The 19,594-nt window shown below is 33.8% G+C and overlaps 1 protein-coding gene across 1 annotated transcript in view; it reads right to left on the bottom strand.

The window, feature by feature from the left end:
- The window catches only part of RAVER2 (ribonucleoprotein, PTB binding 2), a 74,569-nt gene that overhangs the window by 38,625 nt on the left and 16,350 nt on the right, over positions 1 to 19,594 (bottom strand). Inside the window, 4 exon segments of the mRNA XM_019731648.2 lie at positions 5,766 to 5,892; positions 8,942 to 9,133; positions 11,779 to 12,248; positions 15,141 to 15,207. Of these exon segments, the coding sequence (XP_019587207.2) occupies positions 5,766 to 5,892; positions 8,942 to 9,133; positions 11,779 to 12,248; positions 15,141 to 15,207 (856 nt within the window).

Here is a 19,594-nt window from a genome sequence, read left to right as displayed (position 1 = left end):
ACTATGCCCCATCCCTCCCTCACAATAATTAATAGAATAAGTTGACAGGAAATTAGTAAGGATGTAGAAAACTTGAACAACACTATCAATCAAGAATAAATACAAAGAATTATAATACATCATGACCAACTGAGGTTTACCCTAGGAATGAAAGGATGGGTTAACATTCGAAAATCAATCAACATATAATTCATAACAGACCAAAAAAAAAATCCAACAAATAAAAAAACCCACCACACATATGATCGTATCAGTAAGTGGAGAAAAGCAATGGATAAATTCCAGCAATTGTCATGGTAAAATTTCTCAGCAATACAGGAATAGAAGGGAAAGTCCCCAGTTTGAAAAATAAAATCTGTTAAAAAAACAAACAAACAAACAAAAAAACTATAGCTAACATAATATTTAATAATAATAAAAGAATGAATGCTTTCTTCATAAGAACAAGACAAGAATATCCACTCTGACCAGTTCAATGCACAAATTATGCTGGAATTTCTACCTATAACAAGAAAGCAAGAAAAAGAAATAAAAGGAATACATATTGGAAAGGAAGAAAAAAATTGTGTTTATTTGAAGATGACATGATTGTCCATATAGAAAATCCTAAGGACAAAATGATACTAGAAACAATAAGCAATGTTGCAAGATACAAGATAAATATAAAAAATCAATTGTACTTTTATATGCTAGTAACAAGCAATAGGAAATTTAAATTTGAAACACAATACGATTTAAAATAGTATCAAAAGATATAAAGTACTATGAACACATCTGACAAAATATGTGTAAGATTTGTACCCTGAAAACAACAAAATATTTCTGAGAGAAATTAAAGACCTAAATAAATTCAGAGATATACCATATACAAGTATGTGGCTCAGCTTCAAAACTGTTGTCAATTCTGCCCAAATTAGTAGAGTCAACTCAATGTCAATCAAATTCCCAGCAGACATTTTTCATAGAAATCAAAAAGCTGATTCTAAATACAAAGAACCTACAATAAGCAAAACAAATTGGAAAAGAAGAATAAAGTTGGAGGACTCACATTAACTGATTTCAGGGCTTATCATAAAACTACATTTATCAGGACAATTTATCACTGGTATAAAGACAGGCATTTAGATCAATGCAATCGAATAGAGTCCAGAGATAAAGCCATACATACATGGTCAACTGAATTTTGAAAACGGTGTCAAGAAATTCAATGGAAAATGATAACCTTTTTTAACAAATGATGCTGGAAGAACTGTAAAAAAAACAATTAACCTGCATCTTTACCTCACACCATAAACAAAAATTAACTCGAAATGGATTACAGATCTAAACGCAAGACGTAAAATTATAAAACTTCTCGAAGAAAACATAGGAGATATCTTAGTGATCTTGAATTTGGTAGATTTCTTAAATATGACACAAGTACAAATTATAAAAGAAAATAATAAGTTGGACTTTGTAAAAATAATAAACTTTGCTCTTTCCTGTTAAGAAAATAAAAGGATAATCTACAGAGTGGAGCAAAATATTTGCAAACCCATATATTCAAGAGAGGACTTGTATCTAGAATAAAGAGCCCTTACAATTTAAGAAGATAAACAATTCAATTTAACATTTCAATTTAACATTTGCAAAATATTTTAAAAGCAATATTAACAAAGAATATGTAAAGATGGCAAAATAGCCCATTAAAAGATGTTCAAAATCATTAGTCAAAAAGGATATTCCAATTAAAACTGCAGTGAGATAACACTATACACCCAATAGAAGGGCTAAAATTAAAGGACAAACATATGACTTGGTGGTGAGAATACTGAGCAAACTGGAACCTTGGACACTGACAGTCAGAATGCAAAATGGTTCAATCACATTGGGAGAGTTTCTCATAACTTAAACATAAATCTGTCATGTGATTTAGCCATTCCACAACTAGATATATACCCAAGAGAAATAAAAGTATAAGCCTATATGAAGACTAGCATATGAATATTCATTGCAATTTTATATCTAATGACCTAAACCTGGAAATAACCTCAATGTTCATCAACAAATCAATGAATCTGCAAATTGTGGAGTGGCATACACTTGTTAAAAAGGAAAAAAACTACTGACACATGCAGGAACATGGATGAATCTCAAAATAATAAGCTGACTGAAAGAAGCCAAACTGTAATACTGCACGATTCCATTTACGTAAATTTCTAGAAACTACAAACCCCTCTCTAGTGAAAGAAAACAAACCAGTGGTTTCCTGGGGGGGTGGGGAAGGACTGGATTACAAAGGGGCAAAAGGAAACTTTTGAGAGTAATGAGTAAGTTCATTATTTTGATTGTGGTGATAACTTCACAGGTGTATATATATGTCAAAACTTATCAGTTATACACTTCAAATACGTGCAGATTAATGTGCATCAGTATACTCAATAAAGATGTTAAAAATACAATTTAAACTATAAGTAATTGCACACTGGTTTAAAATATACATACATACATATATATATATATATATATATATATATATATATATATACACACACACACATACATATACATAAAAAAAAGTCTAGAATATTTACATCCTGTTTTATTTTTTAAGGTAGTTAAAAGGTCTGGATTGAAGAGAAAGGATTAGTATGGTCAGAATAACAATCAGTATAATTCTGGGAGGAAAATTAATCTGATGGCAGTACATAGATTAGATTAGATAGAAAAGAAGGCAGACAAGAACAGTAGTTGGGAATTTAGACTAGACCATACGTGAGTAACAAGGTATGTATAAGGTATGAACAGAGAGGTAAAGGAAGGGGTTTAATCAATAAACAAATATTTAAGTGCCTTTCACTATAAACAGCATTTTTGTTCTAGGTGCTCGAGATGAACAAGACAGATAAACTTTGCCATTATGGAGCTTCCTTTCCAGAGGGAGAGACAAACAATAAACAAGTAAATATGTGTCAGTTATTTAAATATGAAACACTGAGAAGGAAGTAGGGCAGGAGTATAAATATATGTTATATATACTGCATAACAATCATTTTAGTTTGCTCAGAGGCCTCTCTGTTCAGGGTATAGTAAGGGATCTAGTTGAGATATAGTAAAAGACAAAGTAAAGGAAAAATAAATGGAACTGATTAACAAGACAATTTGTCTTTCCTGAACACCAAGAAACTTCACACATTCTCCAGAAGCTTGGTGTGTGTTTAAGTGACATAGATTTAATCCTCTTCCCTTACCACTTCACAAAAAGAAAATGCCATGCTTGGTGAAATAATGTTTATATCAGTGTAACAGGGAAACATCTTACTTAAAATTGTGAAAGTAGCACTAAAATGAAGAAGCATGACCTGATATGGCCATACAACAATTTGAGAAGAAAGGAGAGTAGAGAATATATATTCTTAAATAAAAAGAAAAGACAAAAATAATATTGGAGAGGAGTTACTAAAGATGGCCCAGAGTCCAAAGGTGGGGAGGATGCTTTCTAAAAGACCCAAGAGTGTGATATACTTCTTTAAAGTATAGAACTATACTGATTTAAAGTAATAGAACTATAATGATGATAGGAAGGAAATCCCACTGCATTTTGTGCTGATCAGATCCCTTCTACAGGATATTTTCATGCCTGTGTACATCACATTCCAGGAAAACCCAGAAAACCTGGGCTTTGTCTACAAAAGGACAACTCGTGGGAGGATCTAAAGAATATATCCTATGACATGTTATGGAAAGTCAAATACAGAACTGTGGTCTCCAAAGCAGTATAAAAGGTGTAAAAGGAAAACACTAAATCTGTTATTTATATTTACTTTCATCTTAAAAAATAAAAATACTAAGCTTTATAATTTCTTCACATACGACTTGACAAGGGTGCATTTTTATAATTGACGTGTAATTGATACATATACTATATATATTAGCTCTGCTCAAAACTTATTTTACTGATGAGACTGCATGGTCAAAAAATAAATAAAAAGAGACCACTGATCTGGAGAACAGAAGACAGGAAAAAACCAAAGATGACTAACGTTTCATGTTGTCTTCAAGTATTAGAAGGTTTTTCTTATGGAAGAAGAAATAGATTCTGTGTTTCTTCAGAGTAAGAACTATAATAAGCAGCTAAAAGTTATAGGAATTACCATCTACTATAAAGAAAAAAACCTTCTAGCAATTAAATTCGTCAAATTTGCCTTGGGAAATAATGAGCTTCTTATGTGTCAAGTAGCCAAGACATAAGAAGATATCTCTACACCATTAAAATTGTAGAAGCGATATCTGATTGCATAATAGACTGAGCCAGAAAACCTCTAAAGCTGCTTATTCCACACAAATAATTGATGATTATATGAAGTACTGAACAGGAATGTTGTATAATAAAGAATTTAACTGGTCCTTGATCCTGGTTCATGGAAGGACATCTTTGGAATTTCCCCAGGAACAGGAGTATCTTTGTTATGCTAATGAAGTTGGCTCAATGTGGGATCCTAAGTAGCTCCCAGATGGGGGCTGGTCACACCAGGAAGCTCAGCCATGTGATTAGAGCATTGGGGCTTTAAGCCATGTGATATCAGCCAGACCTCCTAACCTCCAGAGAGAGGAAGGGGACTGGAGATTGAGTTCAATAACACGGACAATAATCATGCCTACTCAGTAAAACCCCAACAAAAAAATGTGGATATCACACTTAGTTCAGTAGAGATCCTGGTTGGTGCATACACTGATGTACTAGGAAGGTAACGTGCCCTGATTCCACGGGGAAAGAACATAAAAACTCTGTGTTGAGGACCTTCCCAGACCTAGCTCTCAAGTGTCTCTTCATGTGGCTGACATCCTTTATAATAAAACTGTAATCATAAGTATAGTGCTTACCTAAGTTCTATGAGTTATTCCTGCAAATTATCCAACCTGAGGGGGTTGTAGGAACCCTCACATTTGTAGCCAGTTGGTCATACGTGTAGGTGGCCTGGGGACCCCCTGAACTTGCGGCTAGTGTGTGAAGCAGGGGCAGATGTGTTGGGGACTAAGCCCTTAACTGTCGGCGTCATGTTAACTCTGACGAGTTAGTGCTAGAATTGAGTTGCACTCCACCAGCTGGTGTTAGACAAGTTAGGGTTAAAACTGAATAGACATATTTACTCTAAGTACTTTTACTCTAAAACTTAGGAATCCATTTCCTCCTAATGCTTAAATATACGTTTTGTGTATGTACAGTTGTGCATTTCAGAAGGTAAGTAAACTCTTATCAGAGAAAGCATATTAAATAAATATGTAATGTGTAGCAATACTACAAAGATTTCCATAATGCTTACAACATAATACTGCTTTTGTCATTTTCTACAAAGTGAAACAATTTTACAACAAAAAAGGTAAGCAAAGAGGAAACAGGTCTTTAGCACTTTCCAACAAAGTAATTCTGCTAAAAATATTACATAAAAGAATATCATAACCTTTGTTGATATAGTCCAAAATAGTGTAGTGTGTTAATACTACACTGGTCAATAAATTCATATCAACTAGGAATTAAACTGAAGGTTTAAATTTAATATTTGTTAATGGTAAAAAAAAATACATAAAAAATATGAGGAACACATAAGCAAATTATATCTACAAAAATTAGTCAAAATATATTATCACCTCAGATCATTAATTAAGATCCATTGATAAGTCCTAGAAATTTAATATTTTTTTGGACTCATTTCAATGTTTTTTTCATGCAAAACGGTTTACTTCATATCAACGTTCTACATTTAATTGGTGCCCCTGGCGCTTACCTGGTTTAACAGCTCGCCCGCAGAGCTGGGGTTGTAGAAGAACTTGCAACATGGCAGGGTTATTTAAACTCTTCATAATTTGTACAGGATTTGGCTCTGGAAGTAAGCCCTTTTGATTACTGTGCATCTTCAATAAATATAGAAATAGAAAATATTAGAATACACAGGACGAAATTTTAAAGGCTTTCTTCCAGAAATCGCTATTCATCTGATAAGATCTATTTTATGATAAACACAATTTGCTTTATATTATACATTTGTTGTGTACATTCTACCAGTTCCTAATTATAATGTTAAGATAGTGTACCATATCGCATATACTGAAATCCTCATAGAATGTCTCAGTTAAATACAAATTGGCTTTAAGAGGACGAGTAAGATAAATCTCTTTGTACAAGTAGGAAGATGCCAAGGGGATCTGAATTTATTAGCTAGAAGACAACTTGACACAGTATGAATACTTTGATACCATAGCAGAGCCTTACTATAATGCTGTTCTAAAGTGTAATAATGTGAGCTGCCTGACAAATCAAAATTTTCTTCTAATAAAGGTCTTTATTTCATTAATTTAAACCCTATTATGAGTCAAAGATGAACTGACCTTACACACACAAAATTGTTCTGTTTTAAAAATCAGCCTAATACATGAGAATATTAGTATCATGTTATAAGAGGAAAACTATAAACTTCTAGTCATGAAAAAATGCAGAATTGATAACACAACTGGAATTCCTCTCCAAACCCAGATACCATGAAGTTGAGAGGGATAGGGTGATGGATCTGAGAACCTGACACAAAACTTATGAAAAATCCCTGGATGGATAGAAGGCAGTGGGTCCCAGCCTGGAGGCAGACATCAGCAGAGAGCGTGACAGAGCCTGGATCCACAGACAGGATGATTTGGGGAAGGGCTTTTTAGTTGTGTGACTATGTGGCTCCCTCCACTTGCCCCAGAAGGATCATGGTTTTCCTGGCCAGCACAAGGAGAGACAACAGCAGGGTGAAAAAGGTGAAGGGATTAAGAAGTATTTACAAATTGGTAGTTACAAAATAGGGACAGAGATGTTAAGTACAGCAAAGGGAATATAGTCAATAATATGGTAATAACTATATATAGTGCCAGGTGGGTACTAGACTAATCGGGGGATCACTTCATAAATTATACAAGTTTATCTAATGACTATGTTATATACCTGAAACTAATATAAAATAATATTGAATGTCAACTGTAATTGAAAAAAATAGTAATGGGGAAAAAAAAAAACAAGGAGAAGAAAAAATAATTCAATCATTTAATGTGGTCAGTGTTTTCTTGATTCCAAAATTAAATAAGGATGGTACAAAAAAATTAAGCATTTTTCACTTATGAGCACATTTGCACATATACCAAATAAAATAATATCTAATCAAAACAATGCATTAGAAAAAAATCATTATTAATTAGGGTTTATAACACAAGGATGGTTCAACATTAGAAAATATATCAACGTGATTCAGCATATTAATAAATTTAGGGAGAAATCCATAATTATCTCAATAGTTATAGAAATACTCTTACAAAGCTCAGTACCTGTTTATGATTTTTTTAATCTCAGAAAACTTGATAAACAATATGTACCAAGAATTTACAAAATCATTGATATCCGATCATGAAGGCCCCTGTATGCTATGCTAAGAAATTTGAACTTAATGCAGGCGTTAAAGAATATGAAGCAAGAGAATGACATAATCTGATTTGAGGATGAGAAAGATCATTCTTGTGGCACTAGGAAAGATGATCAGAAACGGAAAGACTAATGACATGGTGATGACATGGGGGTTATTCTAATCATCAAGGTGAGAAAAGATGAGCTCCTGAGTAAAGTAACAAAGATGCTGACAAGTCTCAAAGATTTAAGAGACATCAATGGAGGTACAACTGAAGGATTTGTTAATATTTTTGACATTTAGATTTGGGGACTGGGTGAGGGAAACCAATGATGATTACCTGAGTTTTCGGTTCAGATAGTTTTAGTTCGGATGAACTGATGCTATATATAGATATTACAGAATATAGAAAAGCAAGTCCCAGAGAAAATTAGTTTTCATTTGGAGATGTTGAAATTGGAACTATTCATATAACATAAAGGAAGAATTCTAATAATCATTTAGAAATATAGGTTTAGTGCTTAGATTAGTTTGGACCAAAAATATATGTTTGGAAGTAATCACGGATAGGCAATAAATTCCCCACGGCTCATCGAATTCAATCTAATTTCTTTGAGTGCTCAGTCGTGTTCCCTGACTTGACATCAACTGACCATTTCACCAGACATCCCTTTATACACTCAGTCCACCTAGACCACTTACCAATCTTCAGGCATGCAAATTCACGTCATACTACTGCTTGAAAGGTTTTGTTCTACCTGGAATCTGACCACTCACTCTCTCTCTTTAGGGCTGCCAGATTTAGCATGTAAAAATACAGGGCACCCAACTAAATCTGGGTTTCAGATAAACAACGAATAACTTTTTAATTGAACTCTGTCTCATGCAAAATCTGCATCTGGCAATCCTATTCTCCACCTCCACGAACACGTTTCAAAATCATTCTTTAATGTCACACTCAAATATTACCTTTGTCATGAAGTCTTCCCTGATCCCTTCAAAAGTATATGCCTTCCTTCATTTAACCAATCAATATTTACTATGCTAAGGGCTAGGAGTAAGAACTGTGAAGAAGGAATAGTCTCTGTCAGCAGAGACTATTCCAGACCAGAGAAGTAAAGAGAGGAATAAGGAGACAATGACAACAGAGAAGTAGCTCCAGTGTGCCATGTGAGCAAAAATGGGGCACACATCTTCCCCTACTTGTGCAATGGATACTTATCAACACGTTGAAAAGAGGTATGTCCCACTGAAAATTTAGAACACAGCAGGAACTCAAATATTTGCTGAATGAATAAAATCCCTTCAAAAACTTTCCTAAGATAAATACACTGGACTAAACACAGTGTCTTCTTTTGTAATGACTCTTGGCTTGATTTGACCGAGATACCATTTGCCAATTTTTTAAAAAGAAGAATGCCTTTATGCAATGGGAATGCAATGAAGGCCCAATCAATGGACCGTTAGTTTGAATAGGTTAAAAGAGTATTAGGATTTTTCTCTATGTTAATAAAGAACAACAAACTTACCACACGTTGAGCTGCTATCAATGCCGCTAACGTACTTCGCCCTGGTGCTCCTGGGGCGCAGAAGGAAACTTGGACTTTGCTTCCCTTGATGGTCATACCAACAGCTGCACGCTGAACCTCCTCGGCATGCTCTGCACTGTGATATTCAACCACCGCAAAGCCACCGACATAGCTACCTTCATCCTGTGCAAGCTGATGCAATACATTGGGTTAAAAGGGAATTCTATTATTTAGGTAGAAATATTTACGTACAGTATATGATTTGCAAATTCAAGAACAAACATAGCAGAGAATGACACTGGTGAAAACAATGTTCTTTCTCTCTAAAAATCAAAGTTGACTAGTTGCTTAGATGCAGTGCTTCAGGAAGACAGGGTGATAAACAAGAGTCTGTCATTTCTTTTCAATTCTTTGATTTTCTAATTTTAATAGTAAAAGCCCCAATGATAATATTCCCTATATTTTAAGATATATATGTAATTGATAATTTATAAGAAAATATGGTGTTACAATAATTAAAACTTTCTTTACATTCACCAGATACATGGGACAATGAAACATACTGAAACAATTATTTGACCACATTATCTATGTAAAATAAAATTTGTATCATCAAGAAAAGAAAGGTGGGAGGAACCATATTCAACTTTTATTTCAATATTTTAAGTAGATCTCAGGAATTTGGTCAAGTATACAAAAGCAAACCTAAATTGGGAAAATTATGCTCTAAGTTTATTAAAATACCATATGCAACTCACAACCTTTATTTCTAAATGTGCCCTAAATAAACTCCTAAAATGTAGAACTCAATTTATTTCCAGTCACCCACCTGTAAGAATGTAAAGGAAGATACTAAAATCCTGGAACTGTAAAGACTGGTACAAAGAGCAAAAATAAGAACAAAATAAGACACTAAAAAGTTTCTAAGCTTTGAAGACGTCTAAATTATCATAAACATGTCTAAATATTCATGCTACAAAGTGATAAATGAGATAAAATTCAGCTTGGTATGTCTTTGAGAAGAGACATCTATAATGCTTCTATTTGGATTTGGCACCTCATTAGCTAATATTACAATTAAATAATTTCCAGTTTTCTTTTCTCTTATTTTTCATGCTTAACTTCCTTTTCCTTTCTTGTATAGTTAGACCGAATTTCTATTTTTCCTTCACATTATTCCCTCTCTTTAAAACTGCCCTCAAATGTCTTTTTCTCCATACAGCTTTTTCCAATCACATGAGCGAAAGGGAAAACATCTACCTCTTCCAAACATTTCTCCTACAACCCCATTCCTCTTGTAATCCAAACCAGATCTTAAGATCAGATTTTAAGCCATTAGTCTCTTTTGATCACCAAGTGAAGAATGTGTCTTCAGTATAGTCTAGGTCAACCTACCCAGCAAGAGAGCCTGAATTTAACAGATCCACTGATAACGGCATCATAAAGTTGTTTTTACTAATATTTTAAAACATTTGTTATTCCTCGTTCATCATGATAACCTTCATCCTATGTAAATTACAATACCATTGTAAGTCTTTCAAAAGACCAAATCATCTAAGTCCACAGTCCGTAGTTTTAGAGAGGATTATTTCAGTTCGATCTGACTTGTGATCTAGTTAATGTTCCATTATTTTGAAATATTTTAACAGAAGCTAAATGGTCACTCACAAATATCGTAGCAAACATTTTTTTACGAGATGGCAAGCTAGACTAGATAACCTCTCAAGTCCCTTCAACTCTGGGATTCATAATTCAAATAATTCAAATACAATTTTTGTGATAAATGGCTTTTCCCCTCATATTTGTTTCAAAGGCCTCAACTAAAGCTACAAAGAATCATGTATGGATACAGGATTCACTCTACAATTCTTGGTACCAAGAATAACATATTGATAAGATAATCAACTTGCAATAACAGCAAAGATTTGATAAAAAATTTGTCATAAAATTTTATAAAGCTCTTGGATGGTTTCTTTGACGCTTATTATATTGGGATTGGAGAGAGGGAAATTTAAGAAAAAGTAAGATGGTGGCTTTAATCACATATATATGTATATATCTCCAACTCCAAACTTCCTACTGCTTCCTATTTTTTGAGTAGAGACTCAAAAAATATATGATTAAAGAAAAAAGGGGTGGGGATGGGAGGTAAGAAGAGAAGGGAAGCAAGAGAGAAAGAGTTCATCAGTTGCTATCAAACATCTGTAACAGAAGAAGTTATATATAGTATGCATTTTTGTCTAGTTAGAATATATTAAATTTTACTATGATAAAGTGCTTGAAAATTCTTACCACTATTGTCGGTTTTCAGGATCTTCCCTAAGTGTCTCACTTACCATGACCCCATTAAGATAAAATTATATGTTCCTTTTAAACCTTATTATACTTTTCTATCTTCCATTATATTACACTTTATACATGATTTACAATTATTTGTCAGTCTCTTCTACAAAATTGTGAGGTACTGAGACAGTATCTTTCTATTATCTATATTTCTGACACCTAGCAATAGTGTCTGGCACCAAGAACGTGATAAGTAAAATTTGGATGGACGAATGGACGAATGGATGAATGGTTTAATGAATAGATGAAATGAGAAGATGAATAAATAACGGATTTGCTAAGACACACTTAACTATGTAACACTATAGTTTGGCCCGTCAACAAAAGGGATCAATTTAAAATTTCCCATGATATTAAAGTCTTCATTACAGACTAAAGCAGAATTAGATTGTCCACTGTGATATTCACATAGGTATAATACATTGGTGAGTACATGCAGAATAGATACGTATGTAGATATTTTTAAATAATTCAAATGGTATCTTAATACATACCTGGCAAAACACAGGCTTATGGATACTGGAAAAAAATTGCAACAGTTCCTCTGAATCCCTGTAGCCACCAGGGAGCTTATCCACACAAAGGCACTTCGAATGAATGAGCTCTGCAGCCAACAGATTAACATCCATCCACTGTGCGAAGAGGACTGAGGTTCCCAACTGTTTGCCCAATAGCTCCAATCTGGCCTTTGCAGCAAAGTCCTTTTTCATGTATTCCACAAATCCATAGCCTTTGGAATGGCCAGTAACTTCACTGTAGACCAGAAAACATCTCTCGATGTTTCCATAAGCGCGAACAAGTTCTTCAAACTCTTCTAAGGTAAAAGAAATGGGCAGGTTGGTAATACACAGCAAAGCGTCTGTTGGCTGGAGCTGGACTATTAAGTCTTTTCCTCGAAAAGAATATTGATGGAACGTCTGAATTGCATTCTGGGCTTGTTCCCCATTCAATAAGGTAACAAAAGCTGGAAGATAATAAAATAAATGACTTTTCTAAGCCAGTGTTTTCAAACTTCTTAAACTATGACTCATGATAAGAAATACATTTTATGTCTGACTCTGTTCACACATACACACACTTGAAATAAAAGTATCAGGACATTAATACTCCTACCATGTGCAATACACTCTGATATTTTCTATTCCATTTCATTGTTTTTTAATGCTGACACCCCCACTAAAGTAACACTATGACCAGTAGCTTCAATTAAAAATATAGAAATTATATTAGGAATTCCACTATAAAATACTAAAATATTCTGTAACAACATAGAATTATTTACCCACCAAAAATATCTTCAAGAATGAGAGTGAAATAAAGATATTTTCTCAGTCACCTAAAAGCTGAAAGGATTCTTCACCATCAGACCTGCATTATAAACAATGTCTAAGGAATTCTTTAAGCAGGAAGGAAATGGCACTTGATGGAAATCTGTATCTACACCAAAAAATGAAGAATACCAGATATGGTCATTATGTTGGTAAAGACTGTTTTCCTTAATATTTAAATCTCTTTAAAAGATAATTGACTGGAGTGAAAATAATAACGCAATACTGTGGTGGTTATAACACATGTAGAATTAAAATATAACAACAACAATACAAAGGCTGGGAGGGAATAAATGGAAGTATACTGTTGTCAAGTTCTTAGACTCTATAAGAAGTAGTCAATATCACTTGATTGTAAACTGGTAAGTTAGATATATACTATAAACCCTAAATCATCCACTAAAATAATACAACAAATAAACTCAATAATTATATTAAATGATGTTGCCTTGGATTTCAGTAACTATGGTAGTGCTTGAAGAACCAGATAATTAGTAGAGTCTAAGAACATTACAACAACATACTTCTATATGATTTATTTCTATAAAGATTCTTGAGTTTTGTTCTAGGGATGTGGTTAAGTTACTAGGAAAGAGCTTGGCCATTTCTGGTCTCGCTTTTACATTTTGTTAGGTAAGACCAGAGCCTCATTAGCCTAGAGTTAATTTTCTCCACTCTTGGGACAAGACTCTTCTGAATACTTTCCTTGATGTACCCTGAATTATGAGGTTTATCATCCTAACTGATGGAAATAACACTCATTATACCTGGCCCTGTGCGAGCTGTGAAGACTGTTACCTCTAATCCCTTTGTCAATATTTAGTAACATTGAAATTGTACATAGCATACGACCCAGTAATTCACTTGTAGACAAACAGAGTTACACACGTATATTAGAAGACAAGTAAAAGGACATTCATTACAGCATCATTTGAAATACTGGAAAAGTTAAAGCTTCCTAAATGCCTATCAGTAATGGATAGATTTATCAATGGTGATAAATTCACAAGACCCAATAATCTGTAGTAGTTTAAATCACTAAACGAAAGCTATTAGGTTGGTGCAAAAGTAATTGTGGTTTAAAAGGTTAAAAATAACTGCAAAAACTGCAATTACTTTTGCGCCAACCTATGTACGAACATGGAAAGATCTGAAAACAAGGTTGAGTTAGAAAACAAAAAGCAAGTTGCTAAATGAAACATACAGTAGAATACCATTTATGTAAAGTTTTTAAAAAACATGGAGACCACCACTATTAATTACACACAATAAAATTACAGATATTGGTCAAGATACGGTAGTAACTAAAACACAGTTCCACAATCTCAATGGCTTAACAAAACAAAAGGGTTTTTGGTTGTTGTCCATGCTGCATATTCCATGCTGAAAAGAGGACAGGAAGGAAGGAGGTTTTGCTCTTCATGGTCACTCCGGGACCTAAATTAAAAGAGGTTCTACGATCTTCCTCAATTACTTTGGCAGGAAGGACGAGCAGTGAATCACATGCTGAGTCTGAAATCGTCCACCTGGAAGGGACATGTGTCATTTCCACTCACACTTCATCAAAAAGCAAATCACATGTCCTCTCTTAACTTCAAAGAGGAACAGAGAACTATCTTACCTCATGCTCAGAAGAAAAAGAACAAGAATCTGTGACCAGCTCTACTGACTACCACAATATAATGGCAAAGTATGGAAAGCATGTACCAAATTCATAAATGCTTGGCCCTCAGTAAGGAGGAAGGGAAGCAATGGAATCAGACACAGTTAGAAACTGGATTTCATCTTTATCTGTCATGCTCCTTTTTTCAATTTTAAAAGTCAAAAAAGCAAATACAGAATTCCTGACCATACTACCAGAGATTTTTATTCAATAGATCTACATTAGGTCTCTAGCAGGTATATTTATTTTTAAAAACAAAATATTTTTCAAAACATTTTTAAAACAAAATATGCTTATAAAACATTTGCCAATTTGGGATTGGATGAGTACACAATGATTATATGATCCTCCATACTTTTCCTTACTTTTTTTATCATCTCAAAAAGATGTTTTTAGACATTTACATATCATATAGACACAAAGGAAATAATCGAGTCCATGCTTTTAATATCACAGATATAAAACTAATACCCAGAAAAATTAAGCAATTTTTCCAATTTGCCCAGCTGAGGTCAAAATCACATAGTGTATTCACTAAGTCCAGTAATATTTTATTAAAATTGAAGGATAGCAAGCCTATAAAGGAAATTCATTATAACATACACAACATTCATTATAAATGTTCATAAGGCTCTAGTAACACCATATTAATTTATGTGATTAAAACTTAGGATACTAAAAAAAAAAAGAATTAGGATACTAACATTACCTTCAGAAAATAAATGGTATGAGTAACATTTGTGTGATTTAATGCTTAAGAATTTCAGAAATTAGCTTAAGAATGAAAAGACACTAAGCTGCTTTGTTTTATAATGACTATATGTAAAATCAAAATGAAATCAGATGCTCAGAACTGAAATCTTACCTGTTCGCTTATTTCTGTCCACATAACAATACTTTAACTCATAATCTTGTAATAAATCGTGAACTTCCTGAAAGAGACAAAACATGAGTTCAATTAACACATAAATGCCGTTAGTGGATAATCCAGCTCTATTAGTCTATCACCATCACCACCACCTCCCTCCCCTATGGCCCCAACCTACCTCTCCAAATACAGCTCCAATACAATCTCTACACATTCCCATATTCCTGCTCCAATGAGTGTGTTCACTGTCTCATGAGTTTACCATGCACAGTCCTTACTTGAATTTCTGCTTACACTGATACTGTGACCTAGCCTGGGGCAAACATACCACTGAAGTTCCCAAACTTCAGCTGAAATCACATGCATCCTTTGATATCCCAGCTCAAATGTTCTTCCATGAATCTTTTTCCACAAAACATGGCCTTTCCCATCTCTGTGCTAGCAATGGTCATACTTCATTTATACCTCTCTTACAGAAAAGAATATTAAACATTTCTATCTGTGTACTACATACTAAGTTTTTAACAAGTAATAAATCTGTACACGCTTGTTGCACCACCACGGAGAATAAATGTAGACTACAAACCTAACCCAGAGATCCCAGGGTTTGAAAACAAGTAACAACCACCAAGATACAGTTCAATGCATTTCCCCTTGGCTCCCCAAGATGTTTAAACTGGCATTCTGGGTCATTCTGCTTCTGTCATTAATCCAGTCTGAACTTGTTTCTTCTGATATCATACCTTCCACACACCTGGGGGCCTGAAAAAGTACATTTCTATTCTTAATCCTTCCTGTTACATTGATAATACTTGACTATAGGAACTATAGTTCATATATTTGTATATTACCTATATTACTTTGCATATACTAGGCACTCAGACACTAAAGTGAGTATAATTTAATTATTTTTTTCATTAAATTGCTATTTTGCCTTGACAATTTTACTCATAATACACAACAGATACAGTTAGTATTTTTTAAAAGAATTGGACTACCTCATAGGTGGACATTCCGATCCCAAATTGGAGAGTTATAGCCAACCTGTTCTATATTGCAAGTGAATAAACTATACACAAGAGCTGGTATGTTAAGTTTACAATCTAGACTACTTAATTCAACAACAAGAATTCTTATTATTGCCAGTATTATAGTTAGCATTCATTTAGATTTTACTAGGTACCAGTGCACTGAACTCACCCCTTTCAGTAAAAATCAGGAAACCAGAGCAGGGCTAAGTCAAGCAATTTGCCGAAGTCATGTATAACTTGCTGAGTTAAGATTCACCAGCTGGCCTGGTTCTAGCGACCCCAGGCTTAATCTCTGTGCCATATTGCTTTGTTTTTTCCAGTACGAATTAAAAATAGTATGCTACCACCAAGAGTTACAAAAACAATACCATTTGTACCCTAAGAAGTTATCATATGGAAATGGAAAATAGATAAAAGGACAGTTAGAAGTTGAGAAATATTTTCCCTTTTAACCTAATGCAAGGGGTGGGGAGTGATATGATAGGCAAAGTATAAAAACATGATGCTGGGTGAAAATAAAGGTAATCGCCTATGATAAGAAAAATAAGAAAGGTAAAGTTGGTAATTTAGTATTCCTTATTAGTAAGTCAATATTAGAACTCTTTTAAACTATTACTATCATATTATTATTAATACATATACTTACCAATTTGGTAAAATACTGTTTGATTTTAAAATATTGTTTGAATTATACAGTAATATGATCAATATACAGATGATTATGGTAATTTTTTATCTTGTAAGCTTTGATGTTTTCTTGGACTTAAAAAACATATACTATATTCTTCAATAAGAAAATGTAACTCTCTATAGCATAACATATACATCTTGCCAATCAGCTAATTTAATACTTTATGCAGCAGGTGACACGGTTTTGTTTGAAGAGATCCAGTGTATGCTTTTAGTTGCATAGACTCTAATCTCTCATTTCACTAGTTAACAGCTGTCAAATGCCAGATAAAGGAAACATGATACTGCTCTTCACATTAACAAGTACCGGTAAACAAATGGCATGTTATGTTACTCACTCAGCTAAGAGAATTACCTGAGTGAGATCTCAAGTATTCAAAGATGCATTTTTCAACTGAGAAATTTTATTTTTAAAATACCCACATTTCTAATTATGGCTTTTCTATGTCTCAGATGGTGGACGTAGATTTTGCTAACTGGGAAACCTTACAAAGCTTCCTGCAAAGAAAAAAAAAAAATGATTATTTTTCTCTATGCCCCGGTTGTTTTGACCCAGGCAAAAGTGGGTCACCCCTCAATTTGAGCCATGGTAAGTTGGCCAAATTAAAAACTTAAAACCTGAAAGAGTCCTAACAACCATTTGCCAAAATTCTACTATGCTCCACCACACAGAACCAAAAGGACTAAAATTATGTCTCCCGATACTAATCCAAGGAACAAAGTAGGACCTTCGATGAAAACACTTTGTTCTCTAACCAGCAATATCCCTTATAAATTTCTGATAGTAAGATGAGTTCACCAAAATTGTTAACATTAGATAGCTTTAGTAACCTATTTCTAGACTAGATTCACTATCATTCCCCGGAATTAAATGAAAAGTTTTGCACATAGGAAATGTCTCCTGGGCAGAGGATCAGTAGCTCAGTAGTTCTCAACTCAAAGCAGTTATTCAATCCGCACCACCACCCCCAAAACAAAAGTGAAATAACCATTGTTCCAGCTGATCTGGACCTCTTCCTGAATGATACCCAACCTTAGTTTTAAATCTGAATCACTGTCTTCTAAGCCTGTCACAGACTTACTTTCATTAAAAAGTTATTTTGTTCTAAGAAAGACTTTCATAGATTAAAGCAGTCTACTTGTAAATTCCACTTTTTTTTCAACTAAAAGTAACAAATACTTTTGATTTTCTTTTAAAATTTTAAGGGATTTGATAATGCGAAAAGATTATCTGTAACATGCAGAGGGCACCAAAAAAATGTATACACATTTTAAGAAAGGAAACAACTGTATTAAAATTGTAATACGCAACATATACCAATAACAAAATATGAATTCAAAGTCATGCGTATACATTTTTTTGGCACCCCGGTATATTAAGTTATGAGGCATGATAATGAAATAAGCACCCAGGAACTCACCACCAAACTTAAGCACTAGAACATCAGCGTTCCTTCACTAGCCCATCCCACCACTTTCCCCCATAGCTGGAGCTCCTCACGAAGCTTTGCATCCCAAACAATATGTTGTTTTACTTGTTTCTGAGGTTTATAAAAATGGTATTATGCTATTTTTAATTTTCTGTGCCTTGCTTTTTATACTCACTATATTTTGAAAATTCACTCATGTTGCACAAGGCAGTTCATTTATTCACTACTGTTTGATATTCCATTCTGTAACTATAGTATGATTTACGTATCCACTTTTCTGTCAATGAGTATTTGGTTTGTTTCTAGGTTGTTATTGTTGTTTGGCTACTTAGGTACTTTTTAAAAACTACTATCACATTCGTATACATTTTACATTCTTATTTCCTTGTGTTCATGTACAAGCATTTCGGAAAGAATGAAATTCCTGGGCTGTATACATGCAAATGATCTTCTTTATACAAAAATGCCAACTTGTTGCTGGAAGGGTTGTGCCTGTTTGCAGTCCCATCAACAGTACATTAGAATCCCACTAATCCATATCCTTCCAATGCCTGATGTTATCAGATACTCAAATTTTATGAATTTAGTGGATATAAAATTATATCTCACTGTGATCTTAATTTGCATTTCTTTGATTAATAAGGTAGGGCACTGTGATGGTTTTATGCATCAACTTGGCTATCATATCCAGTTATTTAATTAAACACTCACCTAGGTGTTGCTGCAAACGTATTTTGTAGATGGGGTTAATATGTACAGTTTAAGCAAATGAGATCATCTTTGATAATGTGGAAGGGCCTCATCCAATCAGATGAAGGCCTTTGGAGCAAAAATTGAGTTTTCTTGGAGAAGAAATCCAGACTCAAGACAGTAGCATCAACAACACCTGTCTGAGTCTGTAGCCTGCTGGTAAGACTTACAGATGCTGGAGTTGCCAGCCTCCTTAATCGATCTCTCTTTATATGTATGGATATAATAGAAGTACATCTAAATAAAAATATTATATATAATCTGTTTCTCTGAAGAACTCTGATACAGGCATCTTTTCATGTTTAGTTGCTGTTTATTTCCTCTTCTGAAAAACATGCACTATTGCCCATTTTTCCATTGTGTTTTTCTTTTCTTCTATTGACCAGCAGAAGTTTTGTTTTGTTTTGTTTTTTAACATATTCTGAATAGTAATCCTTTGTTGGAAACTGTTTCATAAATATATTCCCCTAGTATGCGAGCTGTCCTTTTGTTTCTTTGTGCGTTCTTTTGGAGAAATTTCTCATTTTAACGAAGCCAAATTTACCCTTTT

This window comes from Rhinolophus sinicus, linkage group LG06 (assembly GCF_036562045.2).
Source record: "Rhinolophus sinicus isolate RSC01 linkage group LG06, ASM3656204v1, whole genome shotgun sequence".
Taxonomy (NCBI): domain Eukaryota; kingdom Metazoa; phylum Chordata; class Mammalia; order Chiroptera; family Rhinolophidae; genus Rhinolophus; species Rhinolophus sinicus.
The sequence above is the reverse complement of the archived record's forward strand: the minus strand, read 5'-3'. Positions and strand labels throughout refer to the sequence as shown.